This window comes from Canis aureus, chromosome 20, assembly GCF_053574225.1.
Source record: "Canis aureus isolate CA01 chromosome 20, VMU_Caureus_v.1.0, whole genome shotgun sequence".
NCBI classification, from domain to species: Eukaryota; Metazoa; Chordata; class Mammalia; order Carnivora; family Canidae; genus Canis; species Canis aureus.
The window spans coordinates 9,091,013-9,110,184 of NC_135630.1; the positions used below are offsets into that span (position 1 = coordinate 9,091,013).

Below are 19,172 nucleotides of genomic sequence, written 5' to 3' on the forward strand. Positions count from 1 at the left end.
ATAATCTTCAGTTTCATTTCATTAAAATTACCAGATACTGATCATGATCATACTCAAATGCTAAGAGAAACAAACCTGTCACAGTAAATTAAATACTTCTGAGTATCTATACTCTTACTACTTAAAACCAAGAAAATAACCAGACGTGTGTATGTGTGAATGTGGGCGCCTGGGTGGCTCAGTTGGTTAAGTGTCTGCCTTTGAGTCAGGTCACGATCCCAGTGTCCTGGGATTGAGCCCCACATCGGCCTCCCTGCTCAGCAGAGAGCCTGCTTCTCCCTCTCCTGCCCCCCCGCTTGTGCATGCGTGTTCTCAGTCAAATTAATTAATTAATATATCTTTCTTTTAAAAGAATATATAATATGAACAACAAAATATCTGAATAATCATATGCATGTATATCTGTATGTGTATGTAGAGATATGAGTAAATTATCATGACCATGACAAATCTAAAAATAAACAGACTGAGAAATGTTCTACACTTATTCCAAGTTTTCCGAGCCATCAAATATATCATTTCTGTTACAAAATTATAGAAAACAGTTTTTAAAAGACTCATTACCTTATTAAAAAGGGGGGGAATATTTTACCTTATAGATTTTAGCTTTCACAAGAAAGAGTTCTATCAATGTAGGTGTACTTTCAATAGCGGTATTTATGTATTCCAGAGCGATGGATGGCTGACCAATTTTGTCATAATGCTGTGCCAAGTAGTATTGGACCCAAAGTAATGTGGTTGGTGGTTCCTCTTTTCCATCATCTTTAAAAAGTGGGAGAGGTGGGTGGGAGAGGAAATAAGCCAAGATTAGTCATTACATATATGATGAGAGTACCCACCTCCAAATGGCTTTATCTTTATTAATAAGGAAAAGCAGTTTGAACTATTTATTTATGTATCTAGTTATAAAACCATCCTTAAATTTATAAGATCTTTGGAAGGGATCATGCTGTCTGTTCTGTATCATTACAACCTCTAACACAATGCCTTGAATTTAGTAAGAACTTTATATATATAATAAATATGGCAGATAAATGAGATCAAAGATATTAAAAATTACCTAAAAAAAGAAACTGAAAGGAGTGGGGGTAGACAAGTTGTGCTAGTACTATGAAAGTGTAATGATCAGGATGTTATTTATGAGGGGCGAAAAAGGTATCAAAAATATTGATTTTCCATTAATGTGAAATTAAAAAAAAAAAAAAAAATGGCCTGACTGCTTAATTGGGTTTCTAGCTAATGTACTAAACTATACATAAATATACTTGTAATGTGGTTGAGTTTGGGGTGATTATAATATTAATATATTTTAATATTATGCTGATGTGCAACGATGCATAATTTAGGTCAAATAAAAACTATACCCCAAAATGACAGAAGTAAAAATGCTTACTCTACATTTTAGTTAATTTAATTTTTATACACTCACAAGAAAATGTGTAAGTTAAATATACAACCCACACATTATAAAATAGTTTTTAATACCAATATCTAAAATCTAAGAACTGTCATTTGCTTTCAAAGAAAGCAATGGATTGCTTATTTTTATCCTAGTAAAAGTAGGATGGCTCAGTGGACAAACAATAGGAGTGGAACTCACCAACTCCCGATCTGATAGATCTGCAACTAAAGTGCTGCATATTCTTGGGCATGTCATTGAACCTCTTCCACATTTGTAAAATATGTAGGAAAATGCTGATAATCAAAGGAACATCATGATGATTAACCAATGAAACCATGGTAACGCCTTCTAAAAAGTATTATTAAAATTAATCTGAGACCTAGAAACAATGATCAACCCAATAGCAATGAGCATCCCAGGTCCCATACTGGGCTTTCCCACTAAGAACCAGGGCTCCTTTGGAAAAACAAGTGATTCCAGGTCTGCTATGGGCAGTGTACCAGATGAACTGGAATATCTGGTCATACCAAACTGCAAAAAAGCTACGTGAAGGCTGGAACCATTTGAAACTGCAATGATTTAAAACATCAAGTATGTTTAAACCCATGAATTTATAATACCTTTAAAATGTGCTCTGGCATCTTTGAAGGATGCTACTAAATGAATTCATTATTTTGAAAACTGATAAAGAACAACAACAAAAAGTATGAGATACAGGGGAAAGCAGCAGCATTTATCTTGCTTTTCCTATATAAACCAAAATACTGGATAAACAGGTAACAGATGAAGGGAAATTTCTCAAGATAATAAAGATGAATGACAGATTATCACTAGCTTATAATTCCTGACAGTTGCTAACATACAAACACTAAGTGCCTCCTGGTGTAAGAACATACTACATCACACCCATGAAATAAACCTTTTTCACCCTCTGTATTTAAAAAGAAATAAACAAAAAAAAAAAGTGAATCTCATTAAGCCTCTACCTAGACCTGTCCATTAGAAGCTTCTACAAGGATGGAAGCATTCTGTATTTGCCCTGGCCATTATGGTAGTAGGCACTGGCTTTACACAGCTATTGAGCAGCACCTGAAATGTGGCTACTGCAACTGAAGAACTGAATTATTAATTTTACTTAATTTAAAAATTTTAATAATCACATTTGGCTAACAGTTATTATACTAGACAGCATAGCTCTACAGCCAACTACCAATTTGTAACAACTCAGAGAATAGAAGAACATGTTAAGCAACACCATGCAAGTCCATTCAGCAAAATCAAGACTGTAGAAAACTTAAGAAAAAAAAATTCAAAATTTTAAGCAAATAAATTGCAGGAAATAGAGCAAATAGAACACCTATAGATTTTTTATAAGAGAGTTGAGATATATCAAACTCAAGAGTATAGATTTCATATGGGTCCTCACTCAAACAAACTTGAAAACCAAAGAGGGGGAAAAATGACATTTCTAAGATAACTAGAAATGTAAGTAAGCATGGATTTTTCTTTGACAATAAGAAAGCATTAATGTTCAAGTGTGGTGATGATATTATGGTTATGATCGTTAGAATACTAAAATAGTCATGGATAAAACGATGCGATGTTTGGGACTTGCTTCAGAATAACATGGGAACAGAGGGAAGTAGGTAAGAATATCAATGAAATATGTTTTCCCACGAGTTAAAAATTATTGAAGTTGGAGGGTACGTAAATGATGGAGGATCACTGTATGATTGGATCTACTGTTTAAGATGTTTTAAATTCTACACTTTTTGTCAAGAAGACAATATGATTCTCTTCTTGGCCAAATATTCTCAATGTACAAATTAATGCATCTCCATCCTTAAAAAGTTTAAATATACTAGGCTTACTGTCTAAATTATGAACAATAATGACCTTCTGATTAAGAATTCCATAATATATTAAAATTTTCAAGATGTTTTTAAACATAAAACGTGAGCACTTACCATTAGGGTTAAATAACCGGCAGCTTTTTAAAGACGTTTCATAACCTACTACTAATTCTTCTATGATTGCCACCTAGAGTACAAACACACAAGCACATTTTGATAAAAAATATATACATGCAGTTACTACTCTTGTACAAAAACATGTTATTTACTATTAGCTAAATCAATATTCACACACGCACACACGTGCACACATGCACACACCCTTTTATAAACCTCTTAACCTATGGATAAAAACTTTAAAACAAGTAAACCATACATTTTTGAAGGGGTTATTTTTTTTAAGGTATTAATAAGATAAACTTTTAGGGCGCTTGGATGGCTCAGTTGGTTAAGCATTCGACTTCTGATTTTGGCTCAAGTCATGATATCAGGGTCCTAGGATCAAGCCCCGTATCAGGCTCCATGCTCAGAGGCAAGTCTGCCTGTCCCTCTCCCTTTATCCTCCTCCTACTCATATCTGCTCGCTCTCTCTAAATAAATAAATATATGTATAAATATTTATTTTAAAAAATATATATATATATAAACTAAAAACTTAGTGGCAACTCCTTCCCTGCTAGAAAATAGTGCATCAAGCTGAGCTAGAAATCAGGAAAAGGTTGGATTAAAAGAGGTAATATTGTGGATGACATTTATCTTGGTTCATTTTTATCTCAATTCACATAAGTAACACCCACAATTAACATCTGTCCTTCAGGAATCAAATTCAAAACTATGTGAAAAGAGAAATTCCAAGTATACAAAAGCATCAACTCTCAATTTTAGAGTCCAAGGGAATGCATTAGTGAACTGGAACATAGAAGAGTGGGTGGATTTCTGAAATCCAGGATAACGAGTGGATGTCCAGGTTCTGGTTTCTCCTGAGTCATGACTATACCACTTGCTCCTGGCTTTGTAAGAGATCTGTGAATACTTTTAATTTATTAATTCCCTTCTTCACTTAATCCATCTATAATGGATTTCTGTTACTATAGAAGCTCTCCTAAATGACCTCAACTTAACCGACAACAGATTAACACCAGCTCTCTCCATTACCTCAGAAAATTGTGAGGACTGAATGGTCACAGCTAGGTTATTCTGGTGCGCTTCTCTTCTGCTCCCACAAGTTGAGCTACATGTTTACTAAGAGTTTTGTTTTCCCAAACCTGTTTGAATCAGTTGCATTTATTATCATCATTACAGAATTTCATTATGCAAACTTATGAAATAAGAACAAAAGAAAAAACTGAAGTTGAATACTATGGAAAGACTCAAGGCTAAATTAGATACTTCTAATCAATTTAGGTTTCAATGATATGGAAAGACTCAATGATATGGAAAGACTCAAAGCTAAATTAGATACTTCAAATCAATTTTGGTTTCAATGATACAACCATAAAGGGGAAAATCGTAATATATATTGCTTCTACAATCAAGACTGTTTCATAAGCATCAAGTTCCCATGCTACTGAAACTGAAAACAGAATACATTTTATGAATGTGATTTATGTAATTTAAAAAAGTGAAAGTCATCAATGAAGCCCATATTTCGGGCCTCTCAACCAAAGACTGGAAAATAAGCACACATTCTGTGCTTCAGTGTTTAATTACATTAAAGTGTTTACCATGCTTAATTTGTCCCATCTTTCTGATCCTTCACTGTAACTGATTTCTTTTTATCCAACCAACATGTCTTGGTGTCACTGTACTTGCAAGCAAAATAATCTGAATTAAGATTAAAACACCGTCTTAACAAGCAATTTGAATATCATTAACAGCTAAAGAGTCAAGTTAACTAGCTTACTGGGACACCAAATTCTGCTGGCAGAATTTTTTTCTACCAAATAAAAAAGGAGAACGATTACTGAGCTAAACTTTAGTTTAAAAATCACTTCTGGGATGTCTGGTGTCTCAGCAGTTGAGTGCCTGCCTTTAGCCCAGGGTGTGGTCCCGGAGTCCTGGGATCTAGTCCCACATCGGGCTCCCTGCATGGAGCCTGTTTCTCCCTCTGCCTGTGTCTCTCCCTCTCTCTGTCTCTCATGAAAAAATAAAAAATCTTAAAAAAAAAAAAAAATTACTTCTTTTACCACGGACAAGGATTAGAAAAAATTTTGAAGAAATAACTACCTCACCAACTTTTTATACCAAACTGACTCAAAGTAAATAACAGAAATAGAAGAGAAAATAAGCAAATAAGTTACTTGACTAAAAACAGAAAAGGATGAAAAAAGTAAAAGGCACAGAACCTAAAATTTAGACTGCAAACAAGGAAAACATACCAGATTCACAAAATGTGTACTATGTGCACAGATAATCAAGAATCAACTATTCCAAATGCAGAGCAAAGAAAACAGAGGAAAACAAATGGTATTTTGCTTTACCTTTTCTTTATCTTTGTATAATGACCGCAAAGTATTGAAGACTGGTGGACAACCTTTGCTGAAATTCATCCTTAGAAACTTATCCAAACATTCTTTAAACTTCTCACCTTGGAAGAAAAAAATTCTGTTGATTTGCATGTACCTAGACAACTCTAAAATGTATACTTTAATATTAATATGCACACTCATATATCTAAGACCAAGGAAACAAACTGTAAATCCTAACATCATTTTCATTTCTTTGCAATTACTCTCACCAGATAAAAAGTTTAATGGCAATCTTCTTGGAACCAGTCCCCTGGGATATTTAGTCCAGGCCTCCTCATAAATTTTTAGTCGTTCTAACATATTAGCTGCAAACAAAGAAAAATTTTATATATATAACTTGATGTGTTTTCTAGCAAATTACAAATTTCTCAAAGTATATATAAATTCTTATTAAGCAGAAAAATTGAAGGTGAAAAGAAAATTTATAATCTAACCACCTAAATATACCAAAAATCATTTTAGAATATTTTCTAATATTTTCATATTTTAAATGCTTATAGCCATCTAAAATACATAATTTTCTTTATACTTTCTGCTTTACCTATCTTTCAGAATGTGAGGATTCCACGTTAGTTCTGAGAAAGGCTTGGTTATTATCTTTCCATAGATTCTACTACTCTCTTCAGCCTATCCTTTATTTTGGAGCTTTTGGATCTATCCCCCAATCTTCTATTTCTCCGCATTTCTTTTTTTTTTTTCTCCGTATTTCTTTTATATTTTCTTTTACTTTCAGTTGGAGCTCTCCTCTGTTCAATCTTCCAGTTCACTAATTTTTCCTCAGCTGTGGCCTCTCTTCCAATCAATCTATTAAAATTTTTATGCCAAGAGGTAGGCTTTTCATCTCCTAGATTCCTAATTGGTATTTTCTCATAATCTTTCATATTTTATGGCTGCAATTCCATTTTTTCATCCTAGATTACTCCATTTATTCCCATTTGCTGGCGTAATAATTACCATTCCTGTGTTGGTGTTCCAGAGTAATACAATATTCTTTATTACAAGGTTTCTCTTGCATATATCAATGTATCAGTAATGGTTCACTATCAGTCTTGAGAGAAAGAGAGCGAGCCTCAAATCAGATCATCTTGGCTAAAGACCCTATCTGTAGGCGACATGTTTCTGGGTCTCTACTCACAAGTGGGTCCCATTCATTGGGGCATGGGCATTGTGAGGAAAGACCCAAGTTCATTTGATGAAAATTTAGTTCCTCTTCCCACATAGAAAACAGTGGTGCTCTTTCAGCTTGGCTACATTCACATGCCATTGGCAGACCATGCTGCTGTGACCACAGAAGTTAAACTTGCTTCTTTCCTTTAGGGAGATGTCTCAGTAAGGAGACAATTCTGTCAGTAGGAATTTCCCTTTTAATTTTTTGATGCTGCCATGACATTTGTGAATTTTTCAAAGTTGTTTCTGAAATTCTTTTTTTCAACTATTCCTATAATGTGTAGAAGAGATATTTCAGAAAATGATCAATCTGCCATATTAAACGGAAGTTTTGCAACTGTACTTTTGTATTCAGATTTTGCATCAGTTCTTAACCACTTTTTTCTAGTTATGTTTTTCAATGAGTTAACAAATACTTATCAACAAAAGGAGCAATTAAAACTTAAAAAGTTTTAAACAATACTACCTGGTTTGAGTGCCTTTTCCAGGCCCTTATAATAGGCCCAGTTTTCAGGATTTCTCTCTTGTAATCCTCTATAGACATCAGCTGCATCTTCCAAACGACCTAACTGCAACAGAAGTTCCCCTAATGAAAAAAAATTAAATTAACTAAATATATTTTGATTATAACTTTAACTAATTTCCTTAAACTTTCTCTTAAAACCTCCTCAATGTTGGGAAATGGATTTGGTATCCTCCTAAGTTCCCAATACCCTTCAACAAGACTACCATGTTATTTTTTTGTTTCTTTTTTAGAAGTTCATATGTAGAAATGCTGTCCTCTGCACATCCTCAATTTATTCAGATATTTGTCTAACTCCAGATTATTTCCCCAAATTCACCAGTCATCAACCCATTTACTACTTAATTATTCCTGACATAAGACAATTTCACATTGACCCAATCCAACACTCTAACCTTATGATCCCCAAATCACTTATATATCAGGATTCTTCTATAGCAGCCCACCATCATGGCCACATTCAAAACCTACTTTCTCGCTCTTCCAACTACCAAATAGGGCACCTACCTTGTTTTAAGCTTAACTGTCTTGTCTAGCTTGTTCTTATCTCACTAATCCTAGCCTTTAATCTTCGAGAAAAACCATTCCCTTTTCTTCAGGCCCTGACATAACTCATACACACATCAGTGGTTTTCCCTGGGTTGCAGAGCCAACTTCAACCCTAAATGACATTAGCAGCCCCAAATATCAAAATCAGTCTCAAAACCTAAAGCTCTCTTATTTACCAATTTTAGGACCTGGATCATCCCAAATGTTTGCTTGCTGCACACCTTCTCACAAAAGGAAGCAGCAAGTCAACAAATGAACAGACAGAGGCCATCAGTTTCACTAGAAATCTATGAGCTCCAAAATCAAAAAAGCGTCAAACACTGCTTAGGTACACTTTGGGCTTCCATCCACCAAAGGTATTATTTTCAAACCATGACTTCGCCCTTGCACCCTCTGCTCTCATCAGACAATAAAAATGAACACTGGGTGTTCACTGTGTGCCAGTTACTTTTAAACGTTTCACATGCATTAAATAATCCAATTCTCAAAACTCTTTGATAGGTTACTAGCATTCTCATCATTTTAAGGCAGAGAGAACTTAAAAGTAAACTTGCTGAGGGTCTTTCAGATAATTAATTGTCAGAATCAGGATTTGAGTCCAAGTAATTCTTTACCTAAAAAAGCATAGTCTTAATGTCTGTATCACTGGTTCTCAGCCGAGGGCACTTTTGCCACCCAGGGAACATTTGGCAGCATCAGGAGACGTTTTTTGGTTATCACAGTAAGGGATAGGGTGATGCTACTGGTATTTTGATAGGTAGAAGCTAGGGATCTAGCTTAGAATGTTCTTAGAATGTATCTTAACATTCTGCAAGATACAAGAGACTTCCATCCCCAATGTCTCGGTCCCAAAACAATACCAATGTTGAAAAACCTGGTCTATACCAACCAAAAGCCTACTTCAGTAAGAACAAAAAAAACAACTTTTCTCCCCTACACTACACCCATCCGACATCTTTTCTTTGTAGAAAGAACTGGTGCTTTAAGAATTAACAGTGAAACTTTCTGCTTAACTCTGCCTACTCACCCACTCCAGAAGTTCCCAAATTATTCAGACCACAAACAATGCCTTTATTGCTGAAGTTCCAAAGATGAATGTTCTACTCTCTGTTCCTTTCTATTCTCTTTATAGACCCTGTCCCCAATCACCTGACTCACTGCAAGTATTCAATGCCTACTTTTTGGAAGCTGCTTCCTACTTCACTGAGAAACTGGAGCAATGAGAAGAGAGCTCCCACATATCTACTATGTCTATATACCTACTTGTCTATATATCCTACCCTCTCTTATTCCTGTGAACTACTCATGTTGTTATCTAAAGCTCATCTTTCAACTTATCCTCTAGATCATATCCTTTCTGCTGTATCAAATATTCTCTCTCTACTGGATCATTCTCCAGTGAGCATAAGCACAAACTGTCAAAAACCTTTTTTTTTAAGATTTTATTTATTTATTCATGAGAGACTCAGAGAGAGAGGCAGAGACACAGGCAGAGGGAGAAGCAGGCTCCCTGTGGGGAGCCCGATGTGGGACTCGATTCCAAGACTCCGGGGATCACGCCCTGAGCCGATGGCAGACGCCCAACTGCTGAACCACCCAAGCATCCCAAACCTTTTATTCCATTTCATCTAGCAACACCCCACTTATGTTTCCCTAGACAATACAACTCCTTTTAATGAGTCATCTATGCATGCTATCTTTAATTCTTTGACTTCCAAAGTCATTTAATTCTACTTGATTTGATTGAGTTTTTGCCACCCTCCTTCCAAATGTTCAGAAAATGCTTTTTATTAAGGTCACCAATGACTTCCAAATATCCACTGATCAATTCTGAGTCCTCATCTAATTTGATCTATCATTCTCGCTAATAGAGTTAACAAAAGGATCAAATGAGATAATGTACGTAAGGGTATTTTGAAAACTATCATGTATTTTGATAAAGAAACAATGGTCCAAGTCTTATGCCTAGTCATATAGCCAATTATAGTAGCCAATGAAGGAATCCAAACTAGTTTTTTCCAATCCTGTGATCTTTCCATAAAGTCAGAAATCCATTTCCTTTATAACTAATAGACGGCTAGGGATGATCAACTCAAATGAAAGTTGGCTTCTCTGGATCTATAGTTTACAAATGAGCTCCAGCAGCGGTAGAGACATCCTTTTGTTTTTTTTTTTTTTTTTTGCCAGTACCATTATCCTCTGCTGATAGCTCATGTGGCTAATAATGGTTATATCTACTATGCACCCAAGTATCGCACTTTTTTAGTGTTCAATTTCAACAGGAGCCAAAGGAATTTGAAGCCAACAAACATCAGTTCCCTGGACCACCCGGGGCAGAGTGACATTTCAGATAGTAATCCTTAGGAAAGTACTTCTAATTTCCGTTACTTCTTTCATTTTCCATAATCATTCACTCAACTTTTAAAACTCTAAAGCTCCTGGGCAGTCCCGGTGGCTCAGCGGTTTAGCGCCACCTTTGGCCCAGGGTGTGATCCTGGAGACCCGGGATCGGGTCCCACGTCGGGCTCCCTGCATGGAGCCTGCTTCTCCCTCTGCCTGTGTCTCTGCCTCTCTCTAATAAATAAATAAAATCTTTAAAAAATAAAACTCTTAAGACTCCTTTTTCTTAGCCCTCTAATAAATGGTAGCACTGAAGTTTTGTTTTGTTTTGTTTTTACTGAAGATCTTTATTTAGGAATTTACCTCTCATCACAATCCACACACATAAAGCCATATCTCTGGTTTCAATTCATATTCTTTTTATGTCCAGAAAGACATTCAGATAAACTAGAAAGACCTCATGATTGCCCCCTATATCCCTTAGAAAAGAATGAATTTATGAATAAATATTACTGTTAATAACATATTCAGTTTTGCTAATAAGCTGTTCCTAAGAAATTTATTCCTGTCATATAACAATTACCTCATGTGCTTTGAACACTAATATTTTCAAGCCAAAACATTTTATTTATTTATTTTTTTTCAAAACATTTTATTTAAAAAAAATATTTTATTGAATCCCTTCACTTAATGGTTTTGTTTGCAATTATTCTTTCCTATATCAATATCCTGTTTAAATGTGTATTTTCCAACATTAGAAACTATGCAAAGTGTACGTGAGCAAGAAAGATTTTTCCATCACCAAAAAGCTGAATTATATGCAATTATCAGCAGCAACTAGATTTTTTAGCCTTGCTCTTTGTCATAATTAAATACTAGAATAAATGATATCCCTTTAAAAAAAACACCCTTCGTGGTGCCTGCATGGCTCAGTAAATTAAGCTTCTGCCTTCCGCTCAGGTCAGGATCTCAGGGTCCTGGGATCAGCCCCTTGTTGGGCTCCCTGCTCAGCAGGGAGTCTGTTTCTCCCACTGCCCCTCCCTTCACTTGTGCCCACCCTCTCCCTCCCTCTCAAACAAATAAATAAAATCTTTAAAATAAATAAATAAAAATCTAAAAATACCTTTGGTTTCTTCTACAGCAAGTTTATCACAAATTTGCTTTTCATAGGTACAAAGATGTTCCAGGGCTTCTCTATAGAGACCTGCTTCCCGAAGAACTTGGTTCTGATATAAAAGGAGTTCGCTATATTCATAATCCACTTTATCAGGGGATGTCTATATATGGATATAAGGAATACTAACAGTAAGTTTGTTTTATATTAGAAAACTATTTATACACTCAAAATACATACAAGAAGTCAAAGGATAATGACTGATAAAATTCATTTTCTAAAAATTCTTAAGTGTCTAGAAAACAACTAATAATGACGATATTAACTTATAACCCATTGAATAAAGAATAAAGAATCCCTAGCTCCTTACATATAATAAGAGATGAGAAAGGAAAGCTCTTAACAGTAAAATGTCAAATAATAAATCTAGAAAAAATAAGAGTTACAGAATCACCACTTTGCAACTATCATAAAACAGCTGATTCAGCAAGAATCACTATCAGTGAATGTTAAAACCAGTGGAAAGTTTTATGAAGAACAGGCTATTCATAAGATCTCAAACTGTTTACTAATTATAAACAAGAAAAAAATAGTAATTTTTTAGTCAAGAAACCTAGCAGACACCACCTTAACCATGTAATTAAATGGAACAAACAGATCTTATGAGTTTCTCAATGTAATGAACTGAGAGGGGCTAAACATAACTCTGTAGTTTCCTGCCAAAAATACGTTAACTATATATCTAATAATGAGGAAACATCAAACAAATCCAAATTGATGAACATTCTACAAAAGTACTTGCTGTACTTTTCAAAAATTTCAATGTCATGAAATACAAAGAAAGCCTTCAAAATTTCCAGGTTAAATTCGACTAGAGAAATGATAACCAAGTGCAAGGTATGATTCTAGTAACAGGGGAAAAAAAAACTCTTAGGACTAATACATTTTGAATATGGGCTGTAGATTAAATAAAACAGTCTATCAATGTTAAATTTCCTAATTTTTGATAAGCCTATGTTGTATTGTATATAGAGTTATTCCTAGGAAATATCCCACTGACAGATTTGGGAGTAAAAGATCATGGTGTCTGCATTACATTCAAATGTTTCAGGAAAAAAATTAAAGAGATAAGTAGATAAAAGAGATTGTAAAGTAAATGTGTCATATATTAACAATCAGTTAATGTGACTCAAGTCCTATAGAGTTCTTTGTATTATTCTTTTCTCGAAGTTTGAAATTATTTCAAAATAAAAAGTTAGCAAGTCTACATATACTTCTTTTGTACCATTATACTTAGAATTAGACCCAGTTTACAAGGTCTGACTTCTGGCTATTACCTGTTGTGTTTTCCTAAATTCTTCTAAAATCTTTGCTGCCATTTCATAATCTTCTAATAAGTGGTAAGCAATAGCATAACCAATCCATGACGCTCTCTGTGCAGGGCGAAGCTGAAGTAATTGATATCTCGTTTCCTTTAAGGGGGGGGGAAAAAAACCACTTTTTCTTAGGTTTACAGTGAATGAAAGCAAATGCTCCTAAAAAAAGAGCATTTATTAATTTACTCAACAATGCTGAGCAATCTGCAACACAATACTGGGAATAATTAATAGAAAATAGCTTCAGGCATCCCATATTCATAGGAACAAAACAGTATTTGTTAAGAAGTACATCGAAGACTCCAAGATAATCTTATAATTCTTTTAAAAGTTAAGACCAGATATGCTTTATTACTTCTGAACTATTTTTTTTTTAAGGAGACAGGATAGAAAAGATAGTACAGAAGAAAAACTTTTTTAAAAATATAGGGCCCAACTACAAGTTAAGATCTATAGAAAACAACTGAGCAGGTACTACACGTACTATATAGACCCAATTAAAGGGTTAAAATATAGGCACAAAGACAGAATGGTCTCAATGGAGGTAAAAAGAAGAAACAAATCTGCTTTCCAGGAAAATGTGAGAACTAAGAGTTGTATTTACTTGTTAAATGCATACAAAGTCACTGTCTATTTGAGGAACATCAATGTTAATTTTGACTGAATTAACTCCATTCTACACAGTAATCCAATTCAGCCTCAGAGTAAGATAATTTATTTTAAAAATCTGATTAGTCCAGTAATAACATATACACAAACACTACTGGGGGGATATGAGTAAGATTCATTAAATTCTGTTTAAGAGGGATCCCTGGGTGGCGCAGCGGTTTGGCGCCTGCCTTTGGCCTAGGGCACGATCCTGGAGACCCAGGATCGATTCCCACGTCGGGCTCCCGGTGCATGGAGCCTGCTTCTCTCTACCTGTGTCTCTGTCTCTCTTTCTCTCTCTGTGACTATCATAAATAAATAAAAATTTAAAAAAAAAAATTCTGTTTAAGAACAGAAAATTTTGTTTTCAGGAAGTACTCAAAAGTTTTAAATATTTTAACACTACTTTCCCCTTAGAATAAAAAAATTCACTATTTTACTTACCCTGTAACCCTCAAGATCTCTCATTTGAATCTGTAGTAAAGAAAGGTCCCTTAAGATTTGAAGATTGTCTTTATCCCATTTTAACGCATTCCTATAACACTTTATGGCTTCATCATATTTCTTGTCTGACCTCTGGAGAAGGCCATAAACATGCCAACCTAAAGGATTTAGTTAAGGACACAACCTACAAGTCAAGAAATAATATTCCAAAAATATTCCTCAAGAAACTCAGAAAACTACAGCTAATTATAAAATTATAAGCTTAATTTTAAAAAAGGAGAGAATATAAAGATAGTTTAACAGTAGATGGAAAATAGCACAGCTTTCTGAGCCAGAGAAAATAAGGTCTCACCTGTCTTATTAGCTGTGACCCTGAGTAAGTTAGTCTTGTTGTTTCCTTAATTAAAAAATGTAAATATTAAGTCTATACAGCACAGTTTCACAACTAAATGGAAAAGATCAACACAAAATGAATGCTCACTAAATGCTAGGAATTATCTATCTATTTATTTATTGAGAGAGAGCACCCATGCACCCACACATGAATGAGTATAAGGGGGGTGGGGAGAGAATCCCAAGCAGGCTTCGTATCACAGGTCTCCATCTCAGGACTCTGAGATCATGACCTTGAGCTGAAATCAAGAGTCGGATGCTTGGGGATCCCTGGGTGGCTCAGCGGTTTGGCACCTGCCTTTGGCCCAGGGCGCAATCCTGGAGTCCCGGGATCGAGTCCCACGTCGGGTTCCCAGCATGAAGCCTGCTTCTCCCGCCTCCTGTGTCTCTGCCTCTCTCTCTACGTCTATCATAAATAAATAAATCTTTAAAAAAAAAAAAAAAAAAAAAAAGAGTCGGATGCTTAACCGACTGAGCCACCCAGTTGCACCTGGAATTAAACTTTATTTCTAAAAGAAAAAAGAGGGAATGAGTAGATTCATGACATATAGTTATTTTACATCATGTATATTTTTTTTAGCTAATAAGATCCTTAGTGTTGAATACATAGCGCAGAACAAAGCTTCTAAAAGTCAACACATGGAAGACAGAAATTACATATAAAAATTCACTTAGTGGGATCCCTGGGTGGCGCAGTGGTTTAGCGCCTGTCTTTGGCCCAGGGCGCGGTCCTGGAGACCCGGATCGAATCCCACGTCGGGCTCCCGGTGCATGGAGCCTGCTTCTCCCTCTGCCTGTGTCTCTGCCTCTCTCTCTCTCTGTGTGTGTGTGACTATCATAAATAAATAAAAAAAAAATTAAAAAAATAAATAAATAAAACAACATTGTTGTTTATTAAAAAAAAAAAAAAATTCACTTAGCAAATGATTATTAAAATATTTTAATAGCCAGAAAAAAAGTGACCAAATGGACTGTTTTCTGCATTCAAAAAAATTTGAGTCTGTTAAGGACACAGATAAGTAAACTATAGTAGGTTGTAAAAAATGCTATAAAGGGGGGAAAATATGTAAATAGCCCCACTCCCCTAATACAAGTCCTTTACACTTTCGATCTTGATTACTGCAGTCACCCATCTTCCACCTTCAGTGTCTCTGCTTTTATTCTTTCCAGAATAACTTAAAACAAACAAACAAACAAAAAAAAAACACTAAAATCAGAAGCAAAGAATTCACTTCCCTTTCCAGAAACTTGTGTGTTTCTCAGTTCAGATTAGAACTTTTCAATCCACCAAATTTTATGCCAGGGATCCTCAAGAGTCAGTTAAATACAAAATGTCCAGAATGGCACATATAACCAAAAATACATATTTAATATCATAAATTTCATTTGCAAAATCCTTGCTTTCATATCATAAGTGACAAAGTAAAGCGTAACATGTTTTCAAAAGCTTAAGACACTCTACCCTTCGTAATCTGGCCCCCATTACTTATTTCAGGACTTGATCACCACTCTTGAGCACTGCAACAATCTTTTAACTAAACATCTCCTAAAAATCTATACCTATGGAGTTTAACATTGCTGAAATTTAAAAGAAACATATGTCCATCAAGAGGAACATAAATAAATCATAAGTAAATGCATATAGAACATTACACAATCATTTAAAATGATGAAAAGATATCTACAACAGTCTTAATAATTAGTCCTTTGATTACCCTATGGTTTCTGCTTATTCCCAGTCACTTCTGCTTTACTGGATTAATGATAATATCTGAACAAGCTATAAAGCTTTATGTAATACTCAAACATGGTTCTGTATATGCTGCTAGTAAGTATAACTTCCTTTCACCAGACTGCAAATTCTTTGATAGCAAAATCCCTAACTTTTCTTCATCTGTAGTATGCCAGAGGCCTGGTAAATGCTTGAAATTTTGCTAGGTGTCTCAGCACTTAACATTTTTTCAGTTCACAAAAATAGGTAAGAAATATTTATCTAAAAATTGTTTGGAGACACCTGGGTGGCTCAGAGGTTGAACATCTGCCTTTAGGTCAGGGGCATGATCCCAGAATCCCAGGATCGAGTCCCATACTGGGCTCCCTACATGGAACCTGCTTCTCCCTCTGCCTGTGTCTCTGCCTGTGTGTGTGTGTGTGTGTGTGTGTGTGTGTGTCTCACTCATGAATAAATCTTAAAAAAAAAAATTGAAAAAAATTGTTTAAAAAAGAGCAACCCACAATTTTTTCTCTAGCTTCCTCAGACATTTGTACTTGCTCCTAACTTCACACTTCTCTTAAAATTTATCTAGTATAGTACTCTCAGCATTATCAGAGACTCTGTTAAGCATCTAATATACCTCATCATTAAATCCTCACACCACCACAATGAGGTGGGTATGGTTCTCTTCATCTTATACATGAGGAAACTAAGCCCTAAGATCAAACAAAGAAGCAGAGACGAAATTCAAACCTAAGGAAACATACTCCAAAGCCCATGCTCTTCATCAATATACTATTTGCCTATTATTCTTTACTGTGTATTTTTTCTGAATTTTTAACGATGATAAAATCTGCAGGGTACTTCTTTATTTGTAAACGTGGGAAGAACTTTCATAAATATAGTACACCCCTGCCATGGGGGATAGGTTTCAAGAATCTCAATAACTGGGACACCTGAGTGGTTCAGTGGTTGAGCATCTGCCTTCGGTTCAGGGCATGATCCCAGGATTGAGTCCCACATAGGAATTCCTGCAGGGAGCCTACTTCTCCCTCTGCCTATGTCTCTGCCTCTCTCTCTCTGTCTCTCTCACGAATAAATAAAATCTTAAAAAAAAAAAAAAAAAAAAGACTCAATAACTGCCTGAAACAGTGGACAGTACTGAAGCCTATATATAACTGTTTTTTCCTATTCACACATACCTACAATAAAGTTTAATTTACAAATCAGGCATAAAAGAGACTAAAATCAATAACTAATAACAAAATAGAACTATAATAATCACTATAATAAAAGTTATGTGAACACGGTGTCTTTCTCTTAAATATTTTATTATGCCATACTCACCCTTTTTCTTGTAATGAGAGATGATAAATGCTTATGTGACGAGATGAAGTGAGAAATGACACAGGCATTGTGATATAGTGAAATATCACTACTGATCTGACAATGCATCAGAAGGATCATATGCTTCCAGACCACAGCTGACCTTAGGTAACTGAAAGTGCAGAAAGCAAACTGCAGAGAAGGTAGGACTATGGTGTTTTAAAAGGCAAGTCCAATTTATCTGAATAGAAGTAATGTTAAACAGGGTAGGTACATAAAAATGTTCCATGAAGAGAGCTGTTAATCAATTTAAAAAAGAAATCATCTCCTGTAGAGTTATATAGTAAGAGGAATCTAACACTTCCGACTCCCAAACTGTTGTCTTAGCTTAAGACATTCCAATCCAATCAAAAAGGATACACACATGACTCTTCAAGTCATTTCTCAAACCTCTACGAACCAATTCATAAGCTTCTTCCTTTTTCCCCAAACAGTTCAATGTTAATCCTTTCATAGCCAGGGTTTCTATTTAAAGAGAGAGAGAAGAAAGGAAGAAAAAAGAAAGTAATTAAACATTAAAAATAATTTAAGTAATCATAATCTCAGAAACAAATGTTGCATTATCCTAAGAATTTAAACCTTCGAGAAGATAATTTGGAAAACTTTCAAATTTCTACAGAATTAAAATATTTTAAAATTTGACAAAAGAAGCAAACACACACTTCTATAGTCTAGGCATCCTCAGATTTTTCTTTCTAAATAAAAAGATACAAATGTGCATGAATATCTGGTAATTCATGTGCTAGCAAGATACAATGACTATTACTATTCTTCAAGAGAATTCCATGGGGTCACCTCATATAATCAATCCCTGTTTTAAAGTATAGAAAACTTAACCTTAAAACAGACTTTTTTTCTGTGAACCCAAGTTACATTAAGATTAAAATCACTGTTCAATGATTGAACCATACACCTATAAATTGTCTAACATTTCTGATTTTCATAAATGTTTAAATGATTCTTTGGGATTACTACCAAATACACAAGAAAGAAAATGTCAGGTACCTGTTATTCATAATCAAAAGATTAATAGAGTTCAGGAAAATACTAAGTTCTCAGAAAAGGAAAAGAAAAAATATTTCTAATTTTTATAATCTGCATGTTATAAAGCATATAGCAATAAAAAATATTCATTATGATTTCTTAATTTTAGGACTAAAATTTAAGCTTATAGAAAAATTAATTAGGAATAAAAGGTAAAGATTAAAGAAAAGTATTACTCTGAGGAGGAGTCATCATTTGTTTAAAAAAAAAAAAAAAAAAAAAAAAAAAAAACAACCGGGCAGCCAGGGTGGCTCAGCGTTTTGGCACCACCTTCGGCCCAAGGACTGAGTCTCTGCATGGAGCCTGCTTCTCCCTCTGCCTATGTCTCTGCCTCTCTCTCTTTCTCATGAATAAATAAACAAAATCTAAAAAAAGAAAAAGAAAGATTTAAAAAAAATACAAAGAAATAGGAAAGAGAGGGAAAAAATCACATATAAATCATTATAAATCACATATAACTTTAAAGGAAAAGGAAGCAAACAAAATATATTTGGCAAATAGCCAAATTAGAACAGTACCATATAAAATAGTTCTTTGTTGTTAAATAGGTAAAATCTATTTGTAGAAGTTTTACCAAACATCTTAAAGTGCCTTAATTAATGAAACTCTGGATTGCCAGTGAGTCTAAGACAAACCATCACTTTATCTACTGTTAAAATACTTTCAATTAAATTATGGCTCTTCATACAAC

At 34.7% G+C, this 19,172-nt stretch overlaps 1 protein-coding gene across 4 annotated transcripts in view; it reads right to left on the minus strand.

Moving 5' to 3' along the window:
- NAA15 (N-alpha-acetyltransferase 15, NatA auxiliary subunit) overlaps window positions 1-19,172 on the minus strand; it is an 83,928-nt gene that overhangs the window by 32,194 nt on the left and 32,562 nt on the right. For 3 of the 4 annotated variants that reach the window (XM_077860986.1, XM_077860985.1, XM_077860987.1), the window contains exons 3-11: window positions 17,798-17,902; window positions 13,945-14,102; window positions 12,814-12,948; window positions 11,486-11,639; window positions 7,417-7,536; window positions 5,993-6,088; window positions 5,736-5,842; window positions 3,370-3,442; window positions 593-762 (exon numbers count right to left, since the gene is read on the minus strand). In XM_077860986.1, coding sequence (XP_077717112.1) covers window positions 593-762; window positions 3,370-3,442; window positions 5,736-5,842; window positions 5,993-6,088; window positions 7,417-7,536; window positions 11,486-11,639; window positions 12,814-12,948; window positions 13,945-14,102; window positions 17,798-17,902 — 1,118 coding nt within the window. Of the gene's footprint in view, window positions 1-592; window positions 763-1,600; window positions 1,696-3,369; window positions 3,443-5,735; window positions 5,843-5,992; window positions 6,089-7,416; window positions 7,537-11,485; window positions 11,640-12,813; window positions 12,949-13,944; window positions 14,103-17,797; window positions 17,903-19,172 lie in introns of all 4 variants that reach the window. The other variant, XR_013358723.1, reaches the window with a different exon arrangement.